This window comes from Ammospiza caudacuta, chromosome 8, assembly GCF_027887145.1.
Source record: "Ammospiza caudacuta isolate bAmmCau1 chromosome 8, bAmmCau1.pri, whole genome shotgun sequence".
Lineage (NCBI taxonomy): Eukaryota > Metazoa > Chordata > Aves > Passeriformes > Passerellidae > Ammospiza > Ammospiza caudacuta.
Window position 1 is genome coordinate 16,420,206 of NC_080600.1, and position 23,290 is coordinate 16,443,495.

The 23,290-nt window shown below is 38.1% G+C and overlaps 1 protein-coding gene across 3 annotated transcripts; it reads right to left on the minus strand.

Moving 5' to 3' along the window:
* Window positions 1-283: 283 nt before the first annotated feature.
* Window positions 284-21,636, minus strand: BOLL (boule homolog, RNA binding protein). 3 transcript variants are annotated; one of them, XM_058809673.1, is made up of 12 exons: window positions 21,439-21,636; window positions 18,508-18,651; window positions 15,536-15,627; window positions 13,348-13,402; window positions 12,825-12,903; window positions 10,177-10,343; window positions 9,576-9,647; window positions 8,845-8,892; window positions 7,660-7,785; window positions 6,124-6,198; window positions 2,799-2,865; window positions 284-962 (listed from the first exon to the last, which is right to left on the minus strand). In XM_058809673.1, exons 2-11 carry the CDS (start codon window positions 18,634-18,636, stop codon window positions 2,848-2,850), a joined length of 861 nt encoding a protein of 286 aa, XP_058665656.1. In that variant the 5' UTR covers window positions 18,637-18,651; window positions 21,439-21,636; the 3' UTR covers window positions 284-962; window positions 2,799-2,847. The 3 variants fall into 3 exon arrangements, with proteins under 3 accessions (XP_058665656.1, XP_058665655.1, XP_058665654.1); XM_058809672.1 differs by lacking the exon at window positions 21,439-21,636 and adding an exon at window positions 20,693-20,998 and having other exon boundaries at window positions 18,508-18,648; XM_058809671.1 differs by lacking the exon at window positions 21,439-21,636 and adding an exon at window positions 20,693-20,998.
* Window positions 21,637-23,290: the final 1,654 nt, after the last annotated feature.

The window sequence follows — 23,290 nt, forward strand, 5'->3', positions numbered from 1 at the left end:
CCACAACTAAAAAACAAAGTTATTTTCCTGAAATCAAGGAAAAAATAGTCTTTCATCTCAATTTGTGATACCACCAGGGAGCTCCTTATTTTCATACAGACAACAGAAAACCCCAAAGAAGCAAAGAAATTTTCATTGCTTTTTCTAATTCAAGTAGACATTTCATTCCTTTTCCTATAGCTAAAAACTGTAAAACCAAATGCATATGCAATAAAAATGTTAGAATGAGAACAAATCATTATTAAACTAGGGGTCCAAATTTTATTTTAAAAAATTATTACTGCAAACACTAAAATGACACAAAGTAAAACACCTTATAAAAGTAGAGAACACTGATAACAAGAAAAATTAAGGCAGACAAATTATTTTGGCATGGAAATGAAATTCACATGGATTTAAATAATCAGATTTTATCCACAGTACAAAAATGCTGTATGTGGCAAAATGGCTTCAACTTCGTAACTAATCTTTAAAGTTTATGTAAACTAGAAATTAAAGGTGACATTATCTCTTCAGTAGAAGTATGTTGGCTTTCAGTCTGGGCTAGTAACTGGAATACATACAGCAGTCTGTTTCAGAAATCACCCTCTTGTCCTCTAACAGGGTTTGTATTAAGAAGGGAAGTGCAGGGATAAAATTATTATTTCATGTGGTTTTACCTGACCAAACTACAAAATTTCAAGCTATTACTTGACAGAAAGTAGCGGTATTTTAACTGGGGAACCTGCAAGGAAATATCAGAAGTTAGGAAGAACATACCCTCTCTGTGATTAAGTATTTTAGCAAAATACAGAGCTAAAAACCCCAGTGTTTTACAGCATCTGTAGAAGGTGGTGTAAAGTTTTAGCTTCCATTCTGTAATCTTTTCTAGGAGGAAACTGATGACTTGATGCATACTGAGGTTTCAGACTCACAGACGAATGATGCAGAACATTTCTTCTCACAGAATGCGACCTCAATTCCTAAAGAGAGGAAAAATGCTGGGTTGTTTCTTCTGTTCCAAAGTGTGTCCCACTTACTGCATTAATAATGCTCCAATGAATAGTTACAGTCCACTATTGCATCAGCTGCACAGACTTGGTGCAAACAGGAAAAACAGATTTTTCTTACGCACCTAGGTCATAAAGCCCACAGTGGCAGGAAATACCCTCCTTTATTTGCAAGCATGGAATCTTAGCATGGGTTCAGAATGCTTTTACTGAAAGAAAAGAATCCAGTTTTGTTCATTGATCATACAGTCTTACTAAAGGATGTCAAGGTATTAAAGCAATTGTATCCTCTTTCTAATTGGATGGAGAAAATTTATTTTTACAGATCATTCTGTGAAAACCTATGGAACCAAATCATTTTTTTTTCCTTCAGCATTCTCTGTAATGTAGATTAGAGCAATGTTTTACTATGAGTACTTACAATAATGTTGACATCAAGTTTTTAGTACCTGACCCATAAAACCTGAGCTAACAAACTGAAAGCTGTTTTATTTGTAAACTGAGAGACAATGGACTGTGCTTACATAATTTGTCAGTGGATGCCACTAGCTGCTGACAAAAGGATGGCAAGATGCAGAAAACACAGCTACCACTTTAGGTAATGGCACAAGCAGATTTTAGAATACTTGTACTATTCTGTTTCTTCTTCCAAAGATCAAATTCTCTTACAATCCCCCTATCTCAGCTGCTCCTTATCCCAAAGGTACACTGTCCATCTCTTTTACTCTTTACTTAACTATGTCATATGACAGACTCAGACTGTCCATTTTTTCTAACTTTATTTCTTATGCCAGGCCTTTTCATCACTAACTTTTTTGTTTTAATAAATTTAACTCTTTACTCTCCCTTCTGGTTCTGATGGTTTCCTAATACAAACAGCTGCAGCTCATACACCTCTATCAGGATACCCAAACCACTATAAATCTCAAGGTATCAAGTCTCTTTTCATCAGCTACTAACTCCCCCTCACATTGTGCATTGCTTTTCAAAACTTCCAAGGTTCCATGCTCTTCAGTTTTCATATCCACTTTACAGGATTTCAACCCCAATGTGTTTCTCCTTTTCTTTAGTTTAACTCCTGTTAGTATAGGTAGGACACAAACACATTCTCTTTGTCTACTGAGAAAATTATGCTCAGTTTTACACTGGTAGGCGTCTAATATTTGTTTAAAAGCTGCTAATATTTGTTTAAAAGCCACAGCTGGGGGTAAATCATGCAGGAACATCTTAACATACAGCAAGGCCCTGCTACAAATCAGTGAGCTGTTTAAAGGCTATCAAGTAAGAAAATTACTCCAATTTTAAGATGTGCAAGACATATATTCTTCCCTAGGCCTCCTTTCATCAAAATTCTAATTTTTAAAAAAGTGTAAGCAACTTAGAGGCAGCATTTTCACAGTAAAAGCATGCTTCAGCACCTGCCAGAGTACAGCCCTATAAACACAAGCTACTGTAAATTGCACAAAATAGGGAGAAGAAAAAGGGAAGTTGTCAAAAGAGAATTAAGACTGTTGTCAGAAATAAAAGAATCATACATTGGTAGTACAGAAAAATTCATTCTTTCTGAAGGAAAACAATCCAAACTCATATAAAATTCAGGCAGTTTAACTAAAATGATGAGTTTACATATACATTACCATCTCAGGAATGAATGACACTGATTATATAGAGTTTGGTTTCTGAAGATAATTATTAGCAAGTGTCAAACTGCAGGAAGTAGGCAAGCGATGCTGCAAACTGTGCTAGATGTGAGCACATTTTATTATTCACTAAATCATAAATAGCAAGCATTGCAATGAAACAACTGACCCCAAATGCCACAACTGGCAGCTGCTAGCTCCTATGGTGATGATGGATCTCAGCCACACAGGAAGGACTGGACACAAAAAAAAAAGAAAAATTAATCAGTAAAGATAGAGTGGCCCAAATGCTTTAATAGTGGATTCTCCATAGGGTTATCAAACAAAGAGAAAGCAAAAGAAAAATACCCACTGAACTGAAGTCAGAGCAAACAAACAGAAAAGGAGAAGTTTGTAAAGAGGGCACAGAATGAAACAATGTGAGAAAAAGCATGCACTTTCTGTACCTTTCCATGTTAATATCCAATTAGCAAGTGGAGTTTAAAAGAGCCATTTTAGAGGCAACAGACCTAGCTGCAGCTAGTGACAAGTCTCTTGGCAATCATATAACTAGAAGTTTAGATTCACATTTCTTAGACTAACATATCTATAAACAAAAGGCTTATCCTCTTTCAATTTCACTTACCTACACAGAAAACACGCAGCACTATTTTTTGTTGCTTCACATGGAACATCAGACAATAACATGCAGTACAAGTATAAAATAACTAAACTTTCCCCCAAATGATTAAACCAGAACTGTTATAATAGACACAATTTACATCAATCTACCTCCATGTGTATCTATACAAATATTTACAAAGACATGTACATTTATATGGCTTATACACACTGAACACAAATATTCCCCTATTACTCTTATCTGCAGAGAAAAAGTGTGCTATGTTCAGTTAAATTTACAGAACACTCACCATGCAAAGGCCATCATGCACCACTGTGATCTGAATGCAAGCATCCATGAACTATAGCACAAAGGACACTTTATGATCTGGTACTGTTGATACCACCCAAAAACTCTGCTTGACACAAACTACAGGAAAAGCAGTAACTGCAACAGACTAGAACTATGCCTATGCCCCAAAAGGGACACTGCAGCTCAAAAGGGTAGATAAAAAGAAAAGCTAAAAGCATGAAATAAAACAAATCCTACCCACTCACCCAATCCATAAGCCAGAACCTTTTACACTTTGCTCACTCTGTAGACTGCAATTGTGTACTTTGTAGACTGCAACTGTGTGCTCACCTCAAGGGTCTCCCTCATATACACACAGAATACAGAACTAACATTTGCCAGGCCAGTGCCTCAGAGCTTCAGATAAACACTTAACAAAACTAAAACTTAATTCACAGGTATTTGTCCTTGGCCTGAAATCAAAGATCACAAATTTCAATCTTCACTAAAGTTCCACTGTTACTATAGCCCAGGTAACTTTTGCTACCAGACACTATTTAATATATACTCTTTGGAAGCATCCAAACATTCCTATATTATCTTCTAATAAGGAGATGATCTGAAACCTCCAGTAGAGATGAGAATCTTCTCACTTCCTAAAAAAAAGCATCATCTGGCAGCCTTTGAGAATGAATGTTAGCCTTATCCATTTGTACATTTGCAAATATCTGAAGTCACATGCTCATCAACAGAACATGCTGTTAATTGCCAAAAGTATTAAGCTTAAAGTAAATATATTCAATGTGATTAGCAAACACACAAACACAGGGAGGGGATTAGCATTTTTGATTCAAACTTTATCTTAAATACCAAAATTTGATCTCAAAATAATTTATAGCTGCAAGTTGGAATATGTTGTTTTCTAATTTTCATTTAGCACTATTAAAAACTTTGTACTAAAAATAGCATTTTGTTGATGTAACTCAATAGTTACTACTATTTGTACTGATGGTAGAACAGAGAGAATGATGTGCTGTGAGCTGCATTTGAAAGCCGTAAGTCTACAGCTGTCAAAAATCTCTGGATAGCAGCTGTAGCATCCCACTGTCACCACCTGACTTACAGCTCCTAGGACAAAGCCCAGGAATTGGGCTGGGAATACACAGTGCAATAGAGGCAATTAGCAGATTACCTCCAAGGTACAGCCATTACCTCAGGCATTACTACTGCCACCACTTGGCAGTTTCCAGCAGCAGATATATTTGTTGGGCTATTTTAAGCAGAGTACAGCCAACAGGCAGTTGCCTTCTGCAGCTGGGGAGCAGGTGGTAATACCACAGGCACTTGCCTAGCACATAGCAGTGTGCTGCCAACATTTGCCTTTTTCAATCATTGATGAGAGCTCAGCCACAGACACACAACACAAACTGATCATATTCAGTACCTGGGAAACATATTCAAACTCCAAGTGGTATGTGAAAAGGTAGTATGAAAATTTTAAAGGACAAGTTATATTTTAGAACTACTAATTACTAGTAAATGAAACTAACTAAATAAATAAAATTTAAAACAAAGACTATTCAGCATCTACCTGCAATGAATAAAATTGTCAGAATTCAGTAAGTCTTTGGAAGGGTTTAACTAACTGTGAATCTACCTGAGACCTGAACAGAGCAGAGTTTTAATTCTAGGTAACAAGACTTCTAAGAAAACAGGAGAGAATGAGCAAGAAATAGAGAGCACTTTATTCCAAGACAACACTTGGGTGACAGCCCCCTCTGCTGGAAATACCCAGTACATATTGTTATACAATGGTCTGGAAAAATGCTGAAACTAAAATAAGTTTAAAATGTGTGGAAAAGAGAGCTTATAACATGACTTTTATTCACTCATGTAAGCACCTTTCACAGAAGACTAAGTGCTGTAATATCAAGTTTAATTACTGACAACTTTAGATCTCTGACACCAGTCAAATCAGTTTTGACATTATTTCACATATGGCATCAACAGTCCTATTAATTTAGGCAAGAGGACCTTAAATTGGAAACCAAAAAAAATCCAACTTGCAATAGGTGACATGGAATAATATTCAAAGGGCCTTTCTAAGTCAGAACTGCACAAGAAAACACCCACAGGTGACTGACTGGGACAGTTTTACATTTTCTGCGTTTCAAAATCTCAACTCTTCACAACATGAGGTGCTTTTCTAAGGCTGAAGTAATGAATAAGAGGCAAAGACCCAGAGAAAGAAACAAGGATTTGTAACCATCACCTTAAAGAGCTGAATAAGGTTCACTATTTTCTCTCAAAATGTTTCTTATTTGCAGTTTACTTTGTAGCTCAGTCTTAAAATAACTAGTCATGTTTTGACTTCTTAGTTTCCCGAATTAGTTCCAAAATAAGTAACATGTTTGTCCCTCTGTAACAAAACGTCAGTTGAGGAAAAATCTCAGTTTGTTTCCAATATTTCCCATTTCCTTGTGTACTAATTAATTAACAAAAGGTTTTTCAAGAATTCCCCTCTTATCTTACTGTCACTGCTTCAAGAAAGAAGACAGCAATACTGCTGTGCTTGCTCTAACTATCTTGGTTTGATACTCACAGCTGCAGGCATGGCTATGTGACTCTGGACATAGGGCTGGTGATGTAGGGTTTGAACTCCATGATCAGAATACAGCTGATACAAAAAGAACACAAAAAATTAGCACAAAAGCTTCTTTCACGATGTTAAGTTTTTTAAGCCTTTCATAGGAATTTAGAACCCTTAAAACTTCAAAATGTGGGCTATGCTTATCTGAACTAGTGACTTTTGTAAAAACCCAATTTCAATATTTAAATCTATGTTTTCCCCATGGATTAGCAAAATTTAGTGAACTTATTTTATCTTAAATCAGTGTCATAAATCACTTTCCTTGACAGAAGTAGCAGCTTCTCTACTACAGATTTCACTCAGCTCTAATGGGAACAGCTTAAATGTGTAGACTAGCACATTGAAAATGTGATTCCCAGCAGTATCATACCTATAAAATATTTACATACAAGTAATACAGAGTATTTGGAATTTTACACCATTCTTCTGACATTTGACACACTGTTTCCTTTAACATGAATGAATTGCCTACCTGTAAACCAAGAGCACATTATATCCAAATATTCCTTAAATAATTTCAACTGTTTTCTTAGTGCTCATGGATTTCAGACCTTTGTACACCTTTATAACAAAATCATGAAATAGTAAAGGTAAAATAGTACTGCTAATAGTATTATGATTATAAAATATATACCAAGATTTATGCGCCTTCAGAAAGGAAGAAAAATCCCCATAACCCAAGCCTTGTATTATTCAGTATGTTCATAGGGAAATTAAATTGCTTCAGAATGTCAGAACTTTGCACTTCAGATGTCTGAAATACCAGTTTTGGAATTTCTCTTGTAGGAATAAAATACCCATTTACTTTTGGAACCATACTTGAATACTAGTATTAATAATTAGATGTCCTAATTTAACATCTATTTTGGCCTCCCTGTTCGTGAGGAATGAATATTTGAGAAGTACCAATTAATACCAAAGTGAAAATGTGTGTAATTCAGTTTTTCCTGTAGCCATCTACTACAATTTCTAATATCCCATCATGAATAGATTGATTGAATGATTAAGTATTTTTTGCTTACAGTTTTTTGATTCGATATCAGTAACATTTCTAATACTTAAGAAATTTTTAAAGTACAATAAAGCACTCTTAATTCAGATCACCAGAATATTTAGAAAAAGCTTCTACTCACAGAAGAATTACTTTAGAAAGCTATTGTGGTTCAGGGATACTCAACCCAACATTCCAAAGAATAAACTGTCATTTTATTTAAACATTACTTGCAAACAAAACCAATTGACAAGTCCTTATATTGCTGTCTGCAATACATTTGTGACTCTCTAAAATATTTCAGAATCAAAGCATTCTCCTACACAGGAAGACATGTTCTAATTTGAGGACACCTGAAATTATTTAACATCAACATAAGCACCAGAACAGTTGACCTCACTACTCTAACAGCCAGTGCTTAAAATAAAATATTGTATTTTTCAATCACAAATAAGGACTTCAATTTTCAGTATACTTTTTTACATTTTTTGTAATACCTCAGGAACTGCAGCTTCCATTAGGAGAGGTGGAGATATACATCCACCTTCCTGGTTAATTCCTATTGGCTGATAAAAGACTTCAGATGGTTGCAGGTACAGGAGTGGAGGTGAAGAGGTAGGAGACTGAAATAAAACACATTATTCTAATAAATGTTCTAATTTAAGCAGAATAAAGAGAAGAGCTTATTTTACAGTCCTCTTTGCTGCATATAAACACAAGATAAAGCTTTAAAATAAAATGTGAAATTAATCCTTGATTACTTAAAGAAACTAAGCAAGAGGGAAGTAGACAGAAAGGTCAGGTAGTACAAGAAAAAAAAGTCCTTTAATTTTACATGATTTTCAGATTTTATTGACATTTTGGAGAGCATTGCAAAATCCTAAAACTTGTAAAATTAATTTAATCTCAAAATCACAGAAAGATACTAGAGTTAAATTTTCCCTTGCAACATGGTTACATTAGCAAAACAAGTTTTTTGTTTTAAAATAGAGACTCTCTGTAATTCAGCACCCTGATTTCAAAGCAATGGATTAATGTATTAGAGTGGAACAGACCATAACTGGACAAGGCTGGCTGCTATTAAAGTAACGAGGCTGCATTGCAACAGCTCAAGCTTAAGGGACTTGGTCCTCCCTTCAGGTTCAAACTCTTCAAGTTCCTCAAGTGTCCAGATTTCCATATTAAGCTGCTCTTTTACAAAACAGATAAACTCTCCCCACAAAATGACTAAGTTAACAATAACCTCCTCCTACTTCAAGGGCCTGGCTCTGATTTTACCCAATGTGTGTCCAATGCTCCTGCTAAATCTACCGCTATGAAATGTCACAGTTATCAGTTAACTGGTTAGTTAATATCTATTTCTTAATCAGGCGAGATTTGGTAGTTTTTACCTGCTTCTAAAGAATTTTTAAGGTAATTTGATACAAATATTTTGCTAAATGGAAGGAGAGGGGGAGGATGCTTGCTCTACATCAGACTTATATTTAATGTTTCAACAGATGTTATTTTATGCCTTCCATTGCAACAGTAAATGTTGTAAATACATTGCTAAAATATAGCAATTAATACTAATTTCAACCAAGTTATGAATAGTGGGAAATCTCACTCTCGGATAAGCACAGCATGCCTTCTAACTAGGTGAAAAGTCATGGTAAAATGCTGTAACTATGAACTGTATTTACCTGTGGAACAGACCACTGCCACTGACTTGAAAGACACTGTGTTGGTGCCTAAAATTGAACAAGAAGTTGTCATTAATGTGGTGAAGAACAAATACACATAGAATACTACTATTCTCAAATCTGTAATTAATTCTTAACTAAAAAGAGGAAATATGATTTTCATTAAGCCCCAAATTACTCGGGAACATGGTTTTATCTATTTCCACTCAGCCTCCAACTTGACCATTTAATAAACTTCAAAAACTTAAGTCATGCTCTCAACAGAGGTGCTCAGAGCACATGAATCAATGAACCCAAGCTGAACCACTAAAAAATGTGGCTTTAAGGGAAAGGTCTTTATGATGAGAAGAGTCAAGTATAGGAAGAGGCTCTCCAGAAACATTGTGGGCAATCTTCATCGTTGGAGCTACTTGAAACTCGACTGTACAAGTACCCAAGAAACCTGTTTTAACCAGCCCTACTCTAAGCAGGAGTCTGACTTAGATGATAAGCCAGCTGTCCTGCAACAATCTTTCTTTGTCTTTACAAAAGAAGATGTAAATCATTAAACTTCCATGTAGTTACATAGCAAAATAAACTGTATTCTACTGAAAAGTCTTCAATGAAGTTAAAATATGTTTCACACTACTATTACTATTTCCTAAGAATAAACAGACCTGGGACAGTGCTGCAAATAGGACTGCATGGCTGGAGGATTAGTGATGGTCTGAAAATCATTTTCAGACAGATACCTGATAATGGTACGTAGGAGACTGATAAACCGGTGGAGCAACCATCACAGGTGAACTGGAAACAGAGCGAGACTTCAAAAGAAAAGAAGTTACAAATCTTAATGCAGCAATTTTATAAACTGTCACTGCTATTACACAAAGCTCTGGAATACTATGGCACTGAACCACCCCCTCCCTTTTGAAAATCATTCACAAAATTTAAACCTACACTTAAACTGCTTCAAATCCAGTGTTTCTAACAGCTTATGTTAGATCAAACAAAAATCTCTGGCATATTCACTCACACCTTCCTAGAAAGCACTAGGCCATCACTATCTAGAGATAGCAAAACTTATTCCTGGGCCAAGGCCCAGACTGATTATGAGCTGTCCTGTTCAATAGGTCACACCAAATGAAAAGTGCTCTGTAGAAGCAAATAAACTGAAGTGTTATTTAAAAAAAACCAAAACAACCAAGCAACACAAAATAAAGTCTAATACAAGGAAGCCAATTAAACATCTAGAATGAGGCATAGCTGAAGAAAATTAAGCAGAAGGGACTTGAAAACACTGCAGCTATCCTGGTCCATAGAAAAGCATAAATATCAAAATAAATTCCTTACTGGCCATGGCTGCTGAACAGGAGAGACTTCAGATGTATGAAAATAAGCCACTCCATTATGGTAAACATATGGATATCCACTGGAAGTGGTCAAGTACATTGTACCAGCTTCTGGTGATACAGCAGTAGTGGCATACATTGTACCAGCTTGTGGTGTCACAGCAGAACCTGGAATAAATATTTAAAAACTTACTTGTAAATAACTTTTTTCAGATGTATACACCATGAAAAAAGAGGTCATTTTTGATTTTCACAGAAAGAAAACATTCAAAGGAAAGAGCATGAAGCAGCTTGTCTAATGCCATCTCAATTCCCTCTCAAACACGATCATGAAAGCAGATGGCCACAGGATGTCTCCAGAGCTAGATGGGAAAGGCTGCAGAAGATGACATCCATACAAATAATTAACACAACACATAATATGGGGAGATTTCTGGAGAGAAAAAAAGGGAAAACTAATTCTGTAGTTGAAGCTGAAATCACAAAATAGTAACATAGTACAGAAAAAAATCAGGAAGAACACAAAATAAACAGCATCACTAAGTAAGTTTTAGTTTTTCACCTTGCCTTACAAAGGTAAAACCACCATGAAGTGCCATTTTCTGAACTGACAGAACACTGCAGAGATCACCAGAATGCTCAGTGGATGACCAAAAAGGGTCACAGAGGGATTCAAGAGCTTTTATGGATAGTAAGAGTTTGACTAATTCCTAGAAAAGCCTTAAGACACCTGGATACAACACAGCTGACAGATTATCCATAGACAGACTAAGATGTTTGTCAGGATAATGTTAAGCACACCCTAGGAAAACTAAAGGCTGTTTTAGCTCCAGTCAGCAATCTAGGACAGCACTTACTGGTATCTCAGATGAGTATATCAATAGAATCCCAAGACCAACAATCCTGTCCACTAGCTACCAAGCATTTGCACAAGTAACTGCACAAACTTTCTGCCAGGGTTGAATAAGTCTCTGGCAAACAAAAACGAAATCTTCCTCATTAAACACAGAAAATTCACTGATGAAAAACTACATTTTGATGCTGGAGAAAAGCAAACCAAGTGGCTCTCCCAATTATGTTCAAAGCTCTCACCCCAATCGATCCTATGATAGAAGAGCTAAAAATAATTTTGCTTTACAGTATGAAAGACAAGCACTATATATGTGGGCTACAGAGGACAGCAGTTAATTGTCCAGCTCTCTAATTCTGTGGAATGTAATGGAACCCACAGCTCTACAGTGACATTGTATGTCCAGGTGTTCTGGCTTCATGAAGCCAAGATGAGCTGCAGTAGGACAAAGCATTCTGGTGACAGAGATACACTGAGCATGAGAGCAGACTTACTGAAACCAGGCCCTAGCAAGTGTCTGGATGGCAATATGATCCTCTATCACAGATCTATCCTAGGCATGAGAGACAACAGGGAGTTGGTCTACAAATAAAGATCTCAAAAGAATACAGCAGCTTTATTTGAAAAGCTTTTAAAAAATATTTTTGGTTTACCCCTGTTGCCTCATGTCTCAATTAAAACACAGAGATGCCCCTTTTCTATCAATTTACACATTCATTACAAGAGTCAGAGGAAGGAACTCCCACAAGTCAGGCAACACAACTGAGAAAACACAAGTCAAAGATGGAAAGTGAAATAAAGCATAGCAAGAAAATGGCATACAATCTCATGATGATGAGTGAGCAAAGATCATACTGAATAATTTCTAGAGAAAGAAACTAAACAGTTGGAACAAGTATTCCATTTCCCCATAGCAAATAATAACCCATACACTTACACCAGGAAAAGGGGCATACTTGGGCACAAGGGGGGAAGGAGGCAAATTTCCTGTCTTCAGCAAGTGTGCCTGCACCAACAGCAGCAGTGTACACATGAACCACTTCCAACAGAGCATGATAAACTAAAGAAAGCTTCAGAATTAAATCAACATTCTTCTGTATTCTGGCCTCAGAATGAAGATGAGCAAAAGGAAGGATGGGTTTTTCCTAACTGTTCCAAAAGGTACCATAGGACAAATACTGCAGCAAAGTCCCAAAGTACACTTCATTGTCTGCTGCACTTAAAAAAGAAATCTTTTACATTTCTGACATGCAGCCCTTACTGAAGACAACTGACAGATCTCATCTTAGAAGTTGGTGGTTTATAGCCTACATTTTCAGTATCCAGTCAATATCTTAGAACAAACAGCTCAAGAAGAGAGTGGGGACTATAACCACACGTTGCTTATGGTTTCTACCGAAGAAAGCAAGCTGCAACAATCCTAACGGGTTTTAATAACATAATTAATGAATAATAATGCCACTAACCAGCAGAGCCTGCTTTATCCTGTAGAACCTGCGAGGACACACTGAATGCTTAGAAATAAGATTCTGCCAGGCAAATTGAATTTCCATTCAGTTCATTCCTAGATAGGTAACTCTCTCCAATAAAGTAAAAGAAACAACACATTGAGAGATAAAAGAACCAAGACACCAAAAATCTATTTATTTCAACATTTCCACTTGCATGCATTTGCTTCCATTGCAAACCATTCTGAGCACATGCCACACACAGCATTAATGCAGTGCAAGACCAGGTACATCTTGGTTAAAAACTTATATTCATATTGATAATACACAAATCCAAGTAAAAATACATACGAGCATTAGGGCTCCGCACTTGTTTTCTTATTGCTGGTCCAATATTCAATTTCTTATCCTTATAGTTGAGCTTTTTAGCCTAGCAATAAAGAAATAAGACATGATTATTTTCTACACAGATCTAGGTATCTGAGAAGTGAAAAGTAACTCAGTAGGCTAGACACATTGAGCACAAGAGAAGTTACGTTGAAACCAGATCCTAGGCTATGTGTCTGGAACCTGGTCAAATTCCTCAGGGTCTGTTTCTAATACTAACACATAGTTAGTAGACTGCAATATAAAAGCAAGTTCTGGAGACATTAGTCAAAATAGAAGAGTAGGACAAAAGAAAAAAAAAAAATCAGAGGATGATCAGAATTTCATATAAGAAAAATCTTATATTAGATCTCCTTAAACCATTCTAACTATCAGACCAAACTTGTCTTCAAATGCAACTTGGCAAACAGAGGACTAGAGTTCTCAGGCCTAGTACAAAACCAATTAATTCATTTAAGAGACAAACATAATGGGGACTGTCACTTACATCTTGTAAAATCTTCTGTGCCTCTTCTTGGGTTTCAAATGTAACAAAGCCATACCTAAACAAAGATGACAGGAGCTAAGCCTCTCAAGTGTGTATTTACAAACACAGCACATACTTACTTGATGTACACTACAAGTGGCATTACAAGGTAAATTAATGGGTAAAAAAACCACCCTAGGAGTAAAGATTGAATTAACAACTGCATCCTTAGCACCTTTTTAATTACATTCAAGTATGTGGCAATATACTACCAAGAATGATCAGCTGTTCTTGTTACTCAGCTTATGCCTTAAATTCCTTCATTGCTATTAAACAAAGATTTTGATCTAAACCTTTCATTTCTTGAGGGGACCAAGGTGAGACACCTGGGATTTTTTCCAAGTTAATATTATACTGTAATTCATAGTACAGCTCCCACCTACTTCAGCAACAACTGCAAATGCTCCCCACTGCCACAAACCACTATTTTAAACTGAGTTCTCAAAAAAGCAGTGATGCAGCCATTATCTGTGAATTTTCCTGTAATTCTCAACAGGATTAGCATTAAAAAGAGTTCTGTGGAGATCAAGGATGAAGCAATTCTCATACCTTGTGACATAGCATGTCTTCCACACCACAACACCCCTTTTAACTGCTGCAATAAATCAAGCAGGCTTTCCACTCAGAACTCCTGCTTTTCCAACCCCCTCAATTCATTCCCAGAGTAATCTTGGCGGCACTGTCAGTGCAAAGTAAGTATCTAAATGTATACAACACATACATAAGAAAACCCAAAACCCCTTCCTCCTCCTCCAATAAATCTGACTTCGTAAATTTCAAATATTTTTGAAATCTGTGAAACGTGTATTTTTGTGCACATGGTTTGTTAGGGTCATGGTTCATTTCTCAGGGTCACAATACAGAAGGTACGAGCTTCTACCCCTCCTTCCAGCAGATCAGATTTTGCAATACAAGGTTTTCATTCTTTGTGAGCATTTGTATGCTAATTTTAATAAAGAACTTCAATAAATCTGACTGGCTGTACTTTGTATTGGCATCTCTTAACTGGAAACATTTCCAAGTTCAAAGAAGACAAAGTATTGTCCTGCATGGGACCTTTCCTACACAGATTTTTCATTCTGTAGACTGGACAATAAACTAATAGATGTAATCACAAACTTGGAAGTTTTTAAAATCATTTGTCACGCAGAAGCAACAAAGCCTGTGCTTGGAGTTCAACAGAAATCCTAACAGCATGGAAAGTAATGATTTTCCAACAGATCTGCTGCGAGACATATGTTGGTAATCACAGCTGCATAATTATTATGGGCTATATGGACACATACATTCAATTCTCAGATACTTCTTGGAATTTACTAAAAAGGCAAGAGGCTTGGAGACAGATCTGGGACCAAATCTCTGAAGTCATGCAAGTGCACTCTCTGTGCTAAGAGCTGCAGCTCAGCACATAAAACTTGCTGACACATGTTAAGCTGACAGCATTAAACTGTCCTTACTCCTCAGGAGAGAACTTTTGAGGTGAACTCTCATGCACATTCCTTTTTGCTTCAGCCCTCTTTCCTCCCTTCTCTGGCAGTGCACTTCCCCACCTTATTGACATCACCATGCAACCATCTGGGTTGCAGCAATAATTCTACTACGCAATCTTAATATTTCTCTGTACTTGTTCTTTGTCATTTCTCCTACTGGTTACTTCCAGTCTTAGTCTCCACTGTAAGTAATCACAATTTAATATCAGATTTGTCCCCTATGCTGCTGTTCCAAAAATCTTCACACAAAAATCTGTTGCTGCCATGCACTCCACCACAATCAGGTGTACCTCAGCTCTTCCTCCACTTCAGGCTCCTTTCCACACTGGCTTTCAGTAATAAAAATATATTTAATAACTAGATAACCTTGCTAGGATCATCTACTTAAGTAATAGTCACTAAGAAAACCTGAAAAAAATGGAAACTATTAATTCTGCCCTAGCCACACACAGCTTCATCTTATAACATGACTAAGAGTTCTAGTTACACAAATTGGAGACATTTATATAGAGATATTAAAGGGCAAGAACAGATTTTCACACACATGGAATAAATGAAACATCAGTGATAAAATATTGTGAACTATAAAAACCAAATTTACTATGGTCAGCTTTCTGTTATTTTCAATTTCCACAATACACTTATTCTACTATACCAACCCCTTTGATACTCCAGCTCTGTCATTTATTATCTTCACTTCTGTCACACTGCCATACTGAGCAAAAAACTTCTTCAGGTCATTTTCATTAGTCTAGACAGTAAATCAAGAGGGGGGAAAAAAAAGGAAAAGTTGGTTTGCATAGTTATTCAATTAATTAGTTCAATGTTTAGCTAAAGATGTACTTTAATGGATGTACTTTGGATGAAGTTTGGATGAAGTTTGCTACAAACTAATTACAACCCTGCTTATGAAGACAGAAGAATGAGTAAGTATGAGCCTCAGGGCCCACTTAACTACTGCATTAATTATTCAACAGTAATTCTAGAAACTTCTCATTAGTAGATTTATGTAACAACTGTCCTTTTACAGTTAAGATCAATGAGCAGGTGTACTAGATCCAAACTTTCTTTTCTGCTAATTACACGCTAGAGCAGTTCACAGTACCAAAAATTACTGCCATACTTTCAACTGCAATACAACAGAGCATACTGATATACAGAGGTCACATAGATCCCCCTAAACCACAGTGATTTAGTGGTCAAATCCACTGAATATACCATGATCCCTCCTTCTGAAGTGTTTTTAACATGACAGTCTGCAAATACATACAGGCACACTATACAAACTCCCCACTGTAAGAAAGAAAATGTTATTCCCATGGAGAGTGGTCCAAGTCAACTTGGAAGGAACTGCCCCCTTCCAAAGTACGCAGGGAATAAGACAACTTTCTAATGTAAAGACTCACCTGAGCTTTGTGAACACTCCTCTGCCTTCTGTGAATATTTTATTACAATGTAAGCACAGATCACATATGCTGCAGTAAGCATCACTTCTGAGTTTTAAGCCCTTAGTTAATGCTACACCCCACATGGGAGAAGCACAGTTACATGCACACACCACTCATCTATACTCCTCCTTAACTTCAAGTATACCAAGTACTGTTAGAGTTCTAAGTAAATTACTTTGATTGTTTGTATACAATTTAGGGAATCCTCTGCAGCACATCAAAGGTTTATGTTCCTCATCCAAGTCTGAAATTGAGTAGTGCTCAAAGTACTACCCAAGGACATAAGGGCTTGCTACACGAACTATGAATTTGGAAAGACAAAGGTTTACATGCAGAACATTGCATTAATGCAGAATGAGAAGGAAATGCTGTTCTAAGATGCACAGTGAAATCTGTGCAAACATAGTATTTAGAAACTTAGTAGAAACACATTGAGGACTTGCCTTTTCCTGTTTATGATAATACAAAGGCCCTTGTCAGATACTTTAAGGAGGGTAAAGGTTTAGGATTAGCCTTTGTCAGTGACACATGGCCTGCACCACTTAAGATGCATCATCAGACCAAGATGAAAATGTTCCCAACTCTAACTTCCCTTGTTGAATTGTTTCTCTAAATTTGAGAGACCAGGTGTTTCCTCTTGCAAACAGGAATCACTGCCATAGTGATAGACAAAATGGCAAAATCATAAAAGAACTTGTTAGAAAGCAAGTAAGTTTTTGTTGATTAACTGTCTCCCTTTCCCACAAAAATGAAGTCAACAGCTTTTGCATCACCCCAAGTGACTTGAATAAGACCTTTGGCATAAAAAAATGCCAAAAACCCCAATACTTTTTGCCATGGGATTGCCAACAGAAAGCAATTCAAGACTGACATATAAACCCTATAAGGATTAGATCAGAAATTTAAGGCTGTGTTTGATATAAAGAGTCATGCCAAATGGAAAAGCAACTAAAATGGCTAAAGAGGTTTCATCCCTTCTATTTCCTCACCCCTCTGCAAAAAAATTCCATCCTCTTTATGATTACAAACATGCTTAAACTGCTGTCAAAAATACAATTTCATAATAAATTTTGAAGTATCAGCAACTGAACCAAGTCAAGAGACCCTTCAAAATAAACAATAAGTATGAAAATTAATAAAAATGTTGATCTTAGACAGAAAAGTATTTTAACCTTTGAAATTGCAGTGAAGACAGAAGAGAGCAAGAGAGGTCTTTTTATAGCTCCAGAAATTTGCTTACTGTTGGTGCAAAAAGCTACTTGCCACTTAATGAAGTCTAATTGTACTGAAGGCCCTGTACATCTTAGAATATGAACACCTCTGTTTGAATTACCCCTGCCAAATAAAATAGAAGATTTTGGAATTTCTTGCACTTATTATGTAAAATAGTCTCAGTGAATTGTCAATTCTTGTTCCTCTTCAAATGAGCCAGTACTCAAAAGGTCTCAGCCTAGGAGGATTGATGCAGAGAAAATACTCTTGGTGGGAACAAAGCAAAAGCTAAGCAAGCTAAGCACCAAAAGTCAATGGCTTAATTAATTATCTAAAGTGGGAAGAAAGAAAAAGCTTAAGCTTATCACAAATGTTAAAAGCAACTGAACAAGGTAAGAGTGGCCCAATGTTCACTGCTATTTGAAGATTTTAGGGAACACACAAAGGCACAAGCATTCTAGGAATTAAGATCAATACTGCAAATTACCCAGAGAAGCTTACACACTTTTTTAAAAGCAAACTCTTGCCTTTAAGAAAATTACTATGGCAAGGAACACACACACTGTAATTGTTTGTGTGAACCAGAAGTGTTAGAGAAACAAAAGGTTTGCTCCACTGGCCATATGAAACATTGTGACAGTTTATTAAATTACACTAAGTGGTATACATAAACAAAACGTTCTACATGTTTTTCTACCATCAGCTCTGCTGATAACAAAGCCATTTTTTTTGAAAAAAGAAAACTCTGAAGAAGTGGTGTGTGAAAAGCTTCTAGCAGCTAGGTGTACACAGCCAACTTTGTAGGACTGTTAAGGAAATCAAGGCTTAAAGCTTTATTCTCTGTAGGTTTGGCTATTAAAGTGAAGAGGACTTACCAGCAAAACAAATACACATGAATGTGTCTCTTTTTTCCTTGTTGATTTTTATACTGTTATAAATTATAATTTAGCAGCAAGAAGAGGGAAGAATACCTTAAAATCAATTCCTCCAACAAAGACACGATTTGGAGTGACTGTTCCGAACCTTGGAGAACCGATCAGATTGTTTAACCTCACTGGTGACACAGTGTTGGGACATGAAGGTAAAGATTCTGTTTGCATCTGATCAGTGGCCTGCTGATTGAAAGAAAACATTTTCAAAATCTTACTCATTATTTATCAGTAAATGAAACAACTCTTAACAGACAATACATACGGAATTTTTCAGAAGGCACAGCAGATGCTGAACATTAACCATGTATTTTTATTCAGAATGTGGCTCAGTGTTTAAACACAAGCTCAATCTTAATCAATTCTGTAACTTGGTGAATACACCATGGTCTGAAGTCCGATGTTAAACACTTCCAAACAAAACACCAATCTTGGTTCAACTTGCAAAGCACCATGCTGCATAAATTTCAGGTTATTATACAACGTATCTTTGCTCTACTAGAAGCCCTTATTTTCAACCTATATAGAATGGAAATTTTAAACTCCATCTGTGCTCTCACAAACATCTACACAACTCTACTCTCTGCAACAGCCTCTGATTAATTTTCCAAGTGCTGAGCACCCATAATTCCACCACAGGAAATCAATAATCTCCACAGACTGGATGAAAACAGGTCTTGAAGACTGGTATTTTAATTCAACACCCTCTTGGCCTACAAACACAACACAGTGGTCAGAACAGAAATTCCCTCTGCAGAAGAACAACCAGATTGCTCTTGCCCCAGTAAAAGAGCATAACACAATGGGATGTCATGGAAACCATTATTTGGTGAAGCCTGCCTGATGTTTTAAGTTCCAGCATGCTTACACTTGTGAACAGTGAAACAATTTAACTGCAAACTCTTTTCAAAACAAATAATACTGCCTTACAAAGTCAACCCTAACTGTGAAGATGATAGCTGGAAAGCAGCCATGTAGTATTGTCACTGATTTCTCCAACAGGATTATTTAATACTTTTTTAGCTACTTAAGAGTTACTCCTACTAATTCTAAGTAATGGGTTAATGATATTATTGTGGATATCTTAAAGACAATAAATGCAGCTAAGTTCATGCAATTTCAGTTTTAGAGAAGACCCAAGTCCTTTCCGAACGTGCTAAAACACACACACACACCTGGGGAAGAGGAAAGCCTGGGGCTGTTAACCTGATCTGTTCAAAAGAATCCAGTATACATCTCTCCTACTGGGAATACTACTCTAGAGTACTAACCTGCACAAACCCCACGTCTAGTAGGCATGGAACTAACACAGTCACTACAGTCCCCAAGAGGATTTGTTTTTACAGCAAAAAACTCCTGAGAGACAAGACAGGTTACAGTCTCCATCTCTCACAGCAATTTCCAATGTACATCATTTGGCAACTGTGTTCAGCACAAAAACTTCTGGATTCAACTATAACAATAAACAGTTGACAACACAGCCAAAATGTATTCCTTACCTCCAAGAGCCCAAACTGCATTTTCTCTGTATACATTTTAAGAGCTGACATGTTAAAATAAGCCATGAACACAAATACCCCAACGAAAGAAATGAGGAATTAAACACACCACTCATGAACTCACAACAGTAAATACGGTAAATCCCAGTGAGTTTAAAGTATCACATGTTAAAATCTGTATTGCGATAACCACTTCTTCATCATCAGCGTGTCAATAAGAAAACAGTATTAAAAAGACCAAATATGTGCCATCAGCACATCACTTGCCTAAATATTTGTTTCTACTGTTTTGTAAACTTCCTTTTTAACAATTTCCCCAATTAATACGGATATTTACATCCATCAATATTTTTATCGATTACTTAGTGCGTCTGGCAACTGTTCGCTAGCAGAATCGCAACATCCACTTTACACTGAGCAGACTCCCAGTCAGACAAGCTAACTCCACGAAGGCCTGGTGATTAAGCGCACTTCTCTCCCTAAACACCTCTGCTTTCCAGAGCCCGTGTGCTGTAAGGTCCGAGCCAGACCCCGTTGCCCCGGCACCGTGTCCCGCACACCGGGGCCGCCAGCGCCTTCTCCACAGCCTGAGGCCGCCACTGACAAAATGGCGGCCCCGCGCGGGCGGCCGCGAGCCGGGGCGCCCCAGCGGGACGGCCCCGCTGCCCGCCCGCCCTCCCGCCCTCCGGGGCGGCCGCCGGGCCCCGCGGCCCCGCCGGGCTCCTCACCGCGCCCTCGGGATCCATCGGTCCTCGCAGCCGCCTCGGCCCCCGGCACGTTCCCGGCACGCGTCGCGCTCCTCAGCTCCGCCTCGCGCCCAGCTGACGCGCGCCCGCGGGGTCGGGCCTGCAACGGGCGGGGGAAGGCGCAGCCTGGCGGTGACGTGAGCGCAGCGCTCAGCACGATGGAGGGACCGTTCCCTCACACGCCTCAGCCCGCTTTCCGCGGAGAAATCTCCCCTTCCCTAAATCTCTGCAGCCCAGGAGTACTTTCACGGGATCGCTGCGACGGGGTGGCCGGGCGTGCTTCTGTCCCGGCACACCCCCCCCCGCCTCAAGGCCCTGGCGCTGCCGGTCCCCCCGCGCCTCCCGGAGCGGGCGGCTCGCGGCCGCTCAGTACCCGGAGCCCCGGCCGCTTGTGCCGATGTCTCGGCGGGTGTCGGGCGGCCCGGCTGCTCTGCGCTCCCCCTCCCCGGGTACCCCGGCACCGGGGTGGGCGGTCCTGGCTGATTCCCCGCGGTGGTAGCTCTGAGGAGGTATCAGTACTACCCCTCGGAACCGTGCTTTGAAGCGCTGAGTCAGCCCAGGAACCTCCCCCCAGCAATTTACCCATCACCTGGGGAGGCAAATCCCAGCTGGGTTTATCCTCCCAACTAGTGTGTGAAACGGAGGAAAACAGGGTAACACATTTCATCTGGCCTCTGTGGGAGAAAACCAAAAATGCCCGGGGAGGCAGTTACCTGTGTTTGGCTTACCAGGCCATACTTGATGGGGGTCAGAACATAGTTTAGACTGAACAGCCATCAATGTGAAGTAAAAGTCCTATTTCAACTCAAAGAATCTTCCTAGGGTTCCCAAAAGACTCTTGAGTAGGCAGGCTAGCTTGAAAACAGCTATGGGTCTGGGATGACCTTGGAGACAAAATTTCTGGTCTGGTCAAGAGAGCTGGAAAATAGCACATTAATGACCACTCCCCAAAATACTCCAACTCAAAATATTCTTTTTTCTGCTCTTACTGAACTGGAGGAGAAGCACCAATAGTAATACTTGTGTCAAGTGTACTTCTGTGGTCATTTACTGAACAGCACTACAACCTGCTCTCCTGTTCCATTATTTCATCCTGTCTGCAAATACATTTTGCCCTTAGAATATCTCTGGTATTAAACAGGTCTGAAAAAAAAGAGTCATTCAAATGCCAAACTCATAATCAATACAGGTACAAAGGTGCAGCCTGACAAAAATCCTTGATCTGATGACAGCAGGAGCTGATATTCAGACAAGTGTATGCTGAAAGAACCGCACCAGAGGAAAAACTGTTTTTCAAAGTGATCAAACATGCACAGGCTAAGTCACCCCGAGACTCAATGTCAGGCTCACTACTATCATTAGTCACTTGTAGGGGGAGAGAATGTAAGTAAACAAAGGCAACATAGAATGTTATCTTACTCCCCAAAGAGTTGCTGCTGAGCCAATTATTAAAGATTAGGAGCAGGCCTGCTGTTAACAGGCCACAGCTGTAGCCAATAAGAAGAGTGTTATAAAAGAGTGGATTGGTTGGTTGAGGGGAACTGGAGTCAGTTGGCTGCTGTGAGGACAAGGAAGAGTCAGTGCTTAGAAGAGCTACCTACGAGAAACATCAAGGAGGTATGAAACTCTAGCAAACGTGGAACCCTTGTAATATAATGACAAGAGAACCTTTGTAATATAATGACAACAGTTACTCTCGTGGTTTATGTTTTCTCAGTGCTTTAAAACAAAGACTTCAAGGAAGAGCATCTTGATAATGTCAATCTTATATTTCAGTTGAATTCAAATATTTGTATTTTGCTTTATGCAAATTATACCCATCCCACCTAAACCAAACAGCCCTTCACATCATGTAAGACTCCCTGAGGCACAGCAGACTTGCAGTCCCTATGGGACTCAATGCTGCTCCTTAATTTTTTTGGCGTTGCTTCAACACCTATCAGTTTCTACAACATTACTCTTATCACACAGAATAAAAACACACAATCCTAGAAAAGTTTCTAATAATTCTGTGTGTGCAATATGCAACAATATAATGCTTAACTCTTACTATTGTTTTTTGGGTTCTCTTAGCCAAGAAAATTATAAAAGTAAAGGTAATTTTAGCGGAGCTGATAGGATTTTTTTAAAAGCACTTATTTTGTGAGATTATAGAACTCTGCTGAATTGCATTCATTTTATGAATATTTATCAAACAGCAATAAAGCTTATCCTGAGAACAGCACTACATTTTAATGATGTGAAAGGCAGAATAGCCCAAGCCTTTCATGTGCTTCATATCTTGATTTGGAGAATTTAAAGTGAGAACAGCTGAAAGAATAAACAAACATTTAGAGACATGAAAGTGTATTTTACAGTTTTAATTGTTGTATCTTCTACAGTATACCTCATCCTTTAGTTAAAAAACCCAAATCTGGGACATTTACATTTAAAATAAGACAGTTGTGACAAAAATGGGACTTTTGCAAATAAATGAGAAAGACTGAGCTGTTTTTTACTGTGATGCTTTAAAATCAGAAAATTCAACACACCTATAAATATAACAAGATTAGGAGTAGAGCTGGTATAAAATACTGCCAT

Bases quoted from the DNA above. Each gene is read 5' to 3' on its own strand.
- BOLL (XM_058809671.1), bottom strand. The intron at 9,648-10,176 runs GTAAGGAATTTA...TTTCTTTTGAAG, and splicing joins CTGTTCAGCAGCCATGGCCA to TCTCGCTCTGTTTCCAGTTC. The intron at 8,893-9,575 runs GTATCTGTCTGA...GTTCAATTTTAG, and splicing joins CTCCTACGTACCATTATCAG to GCACCAACACAGTGTCTTTC.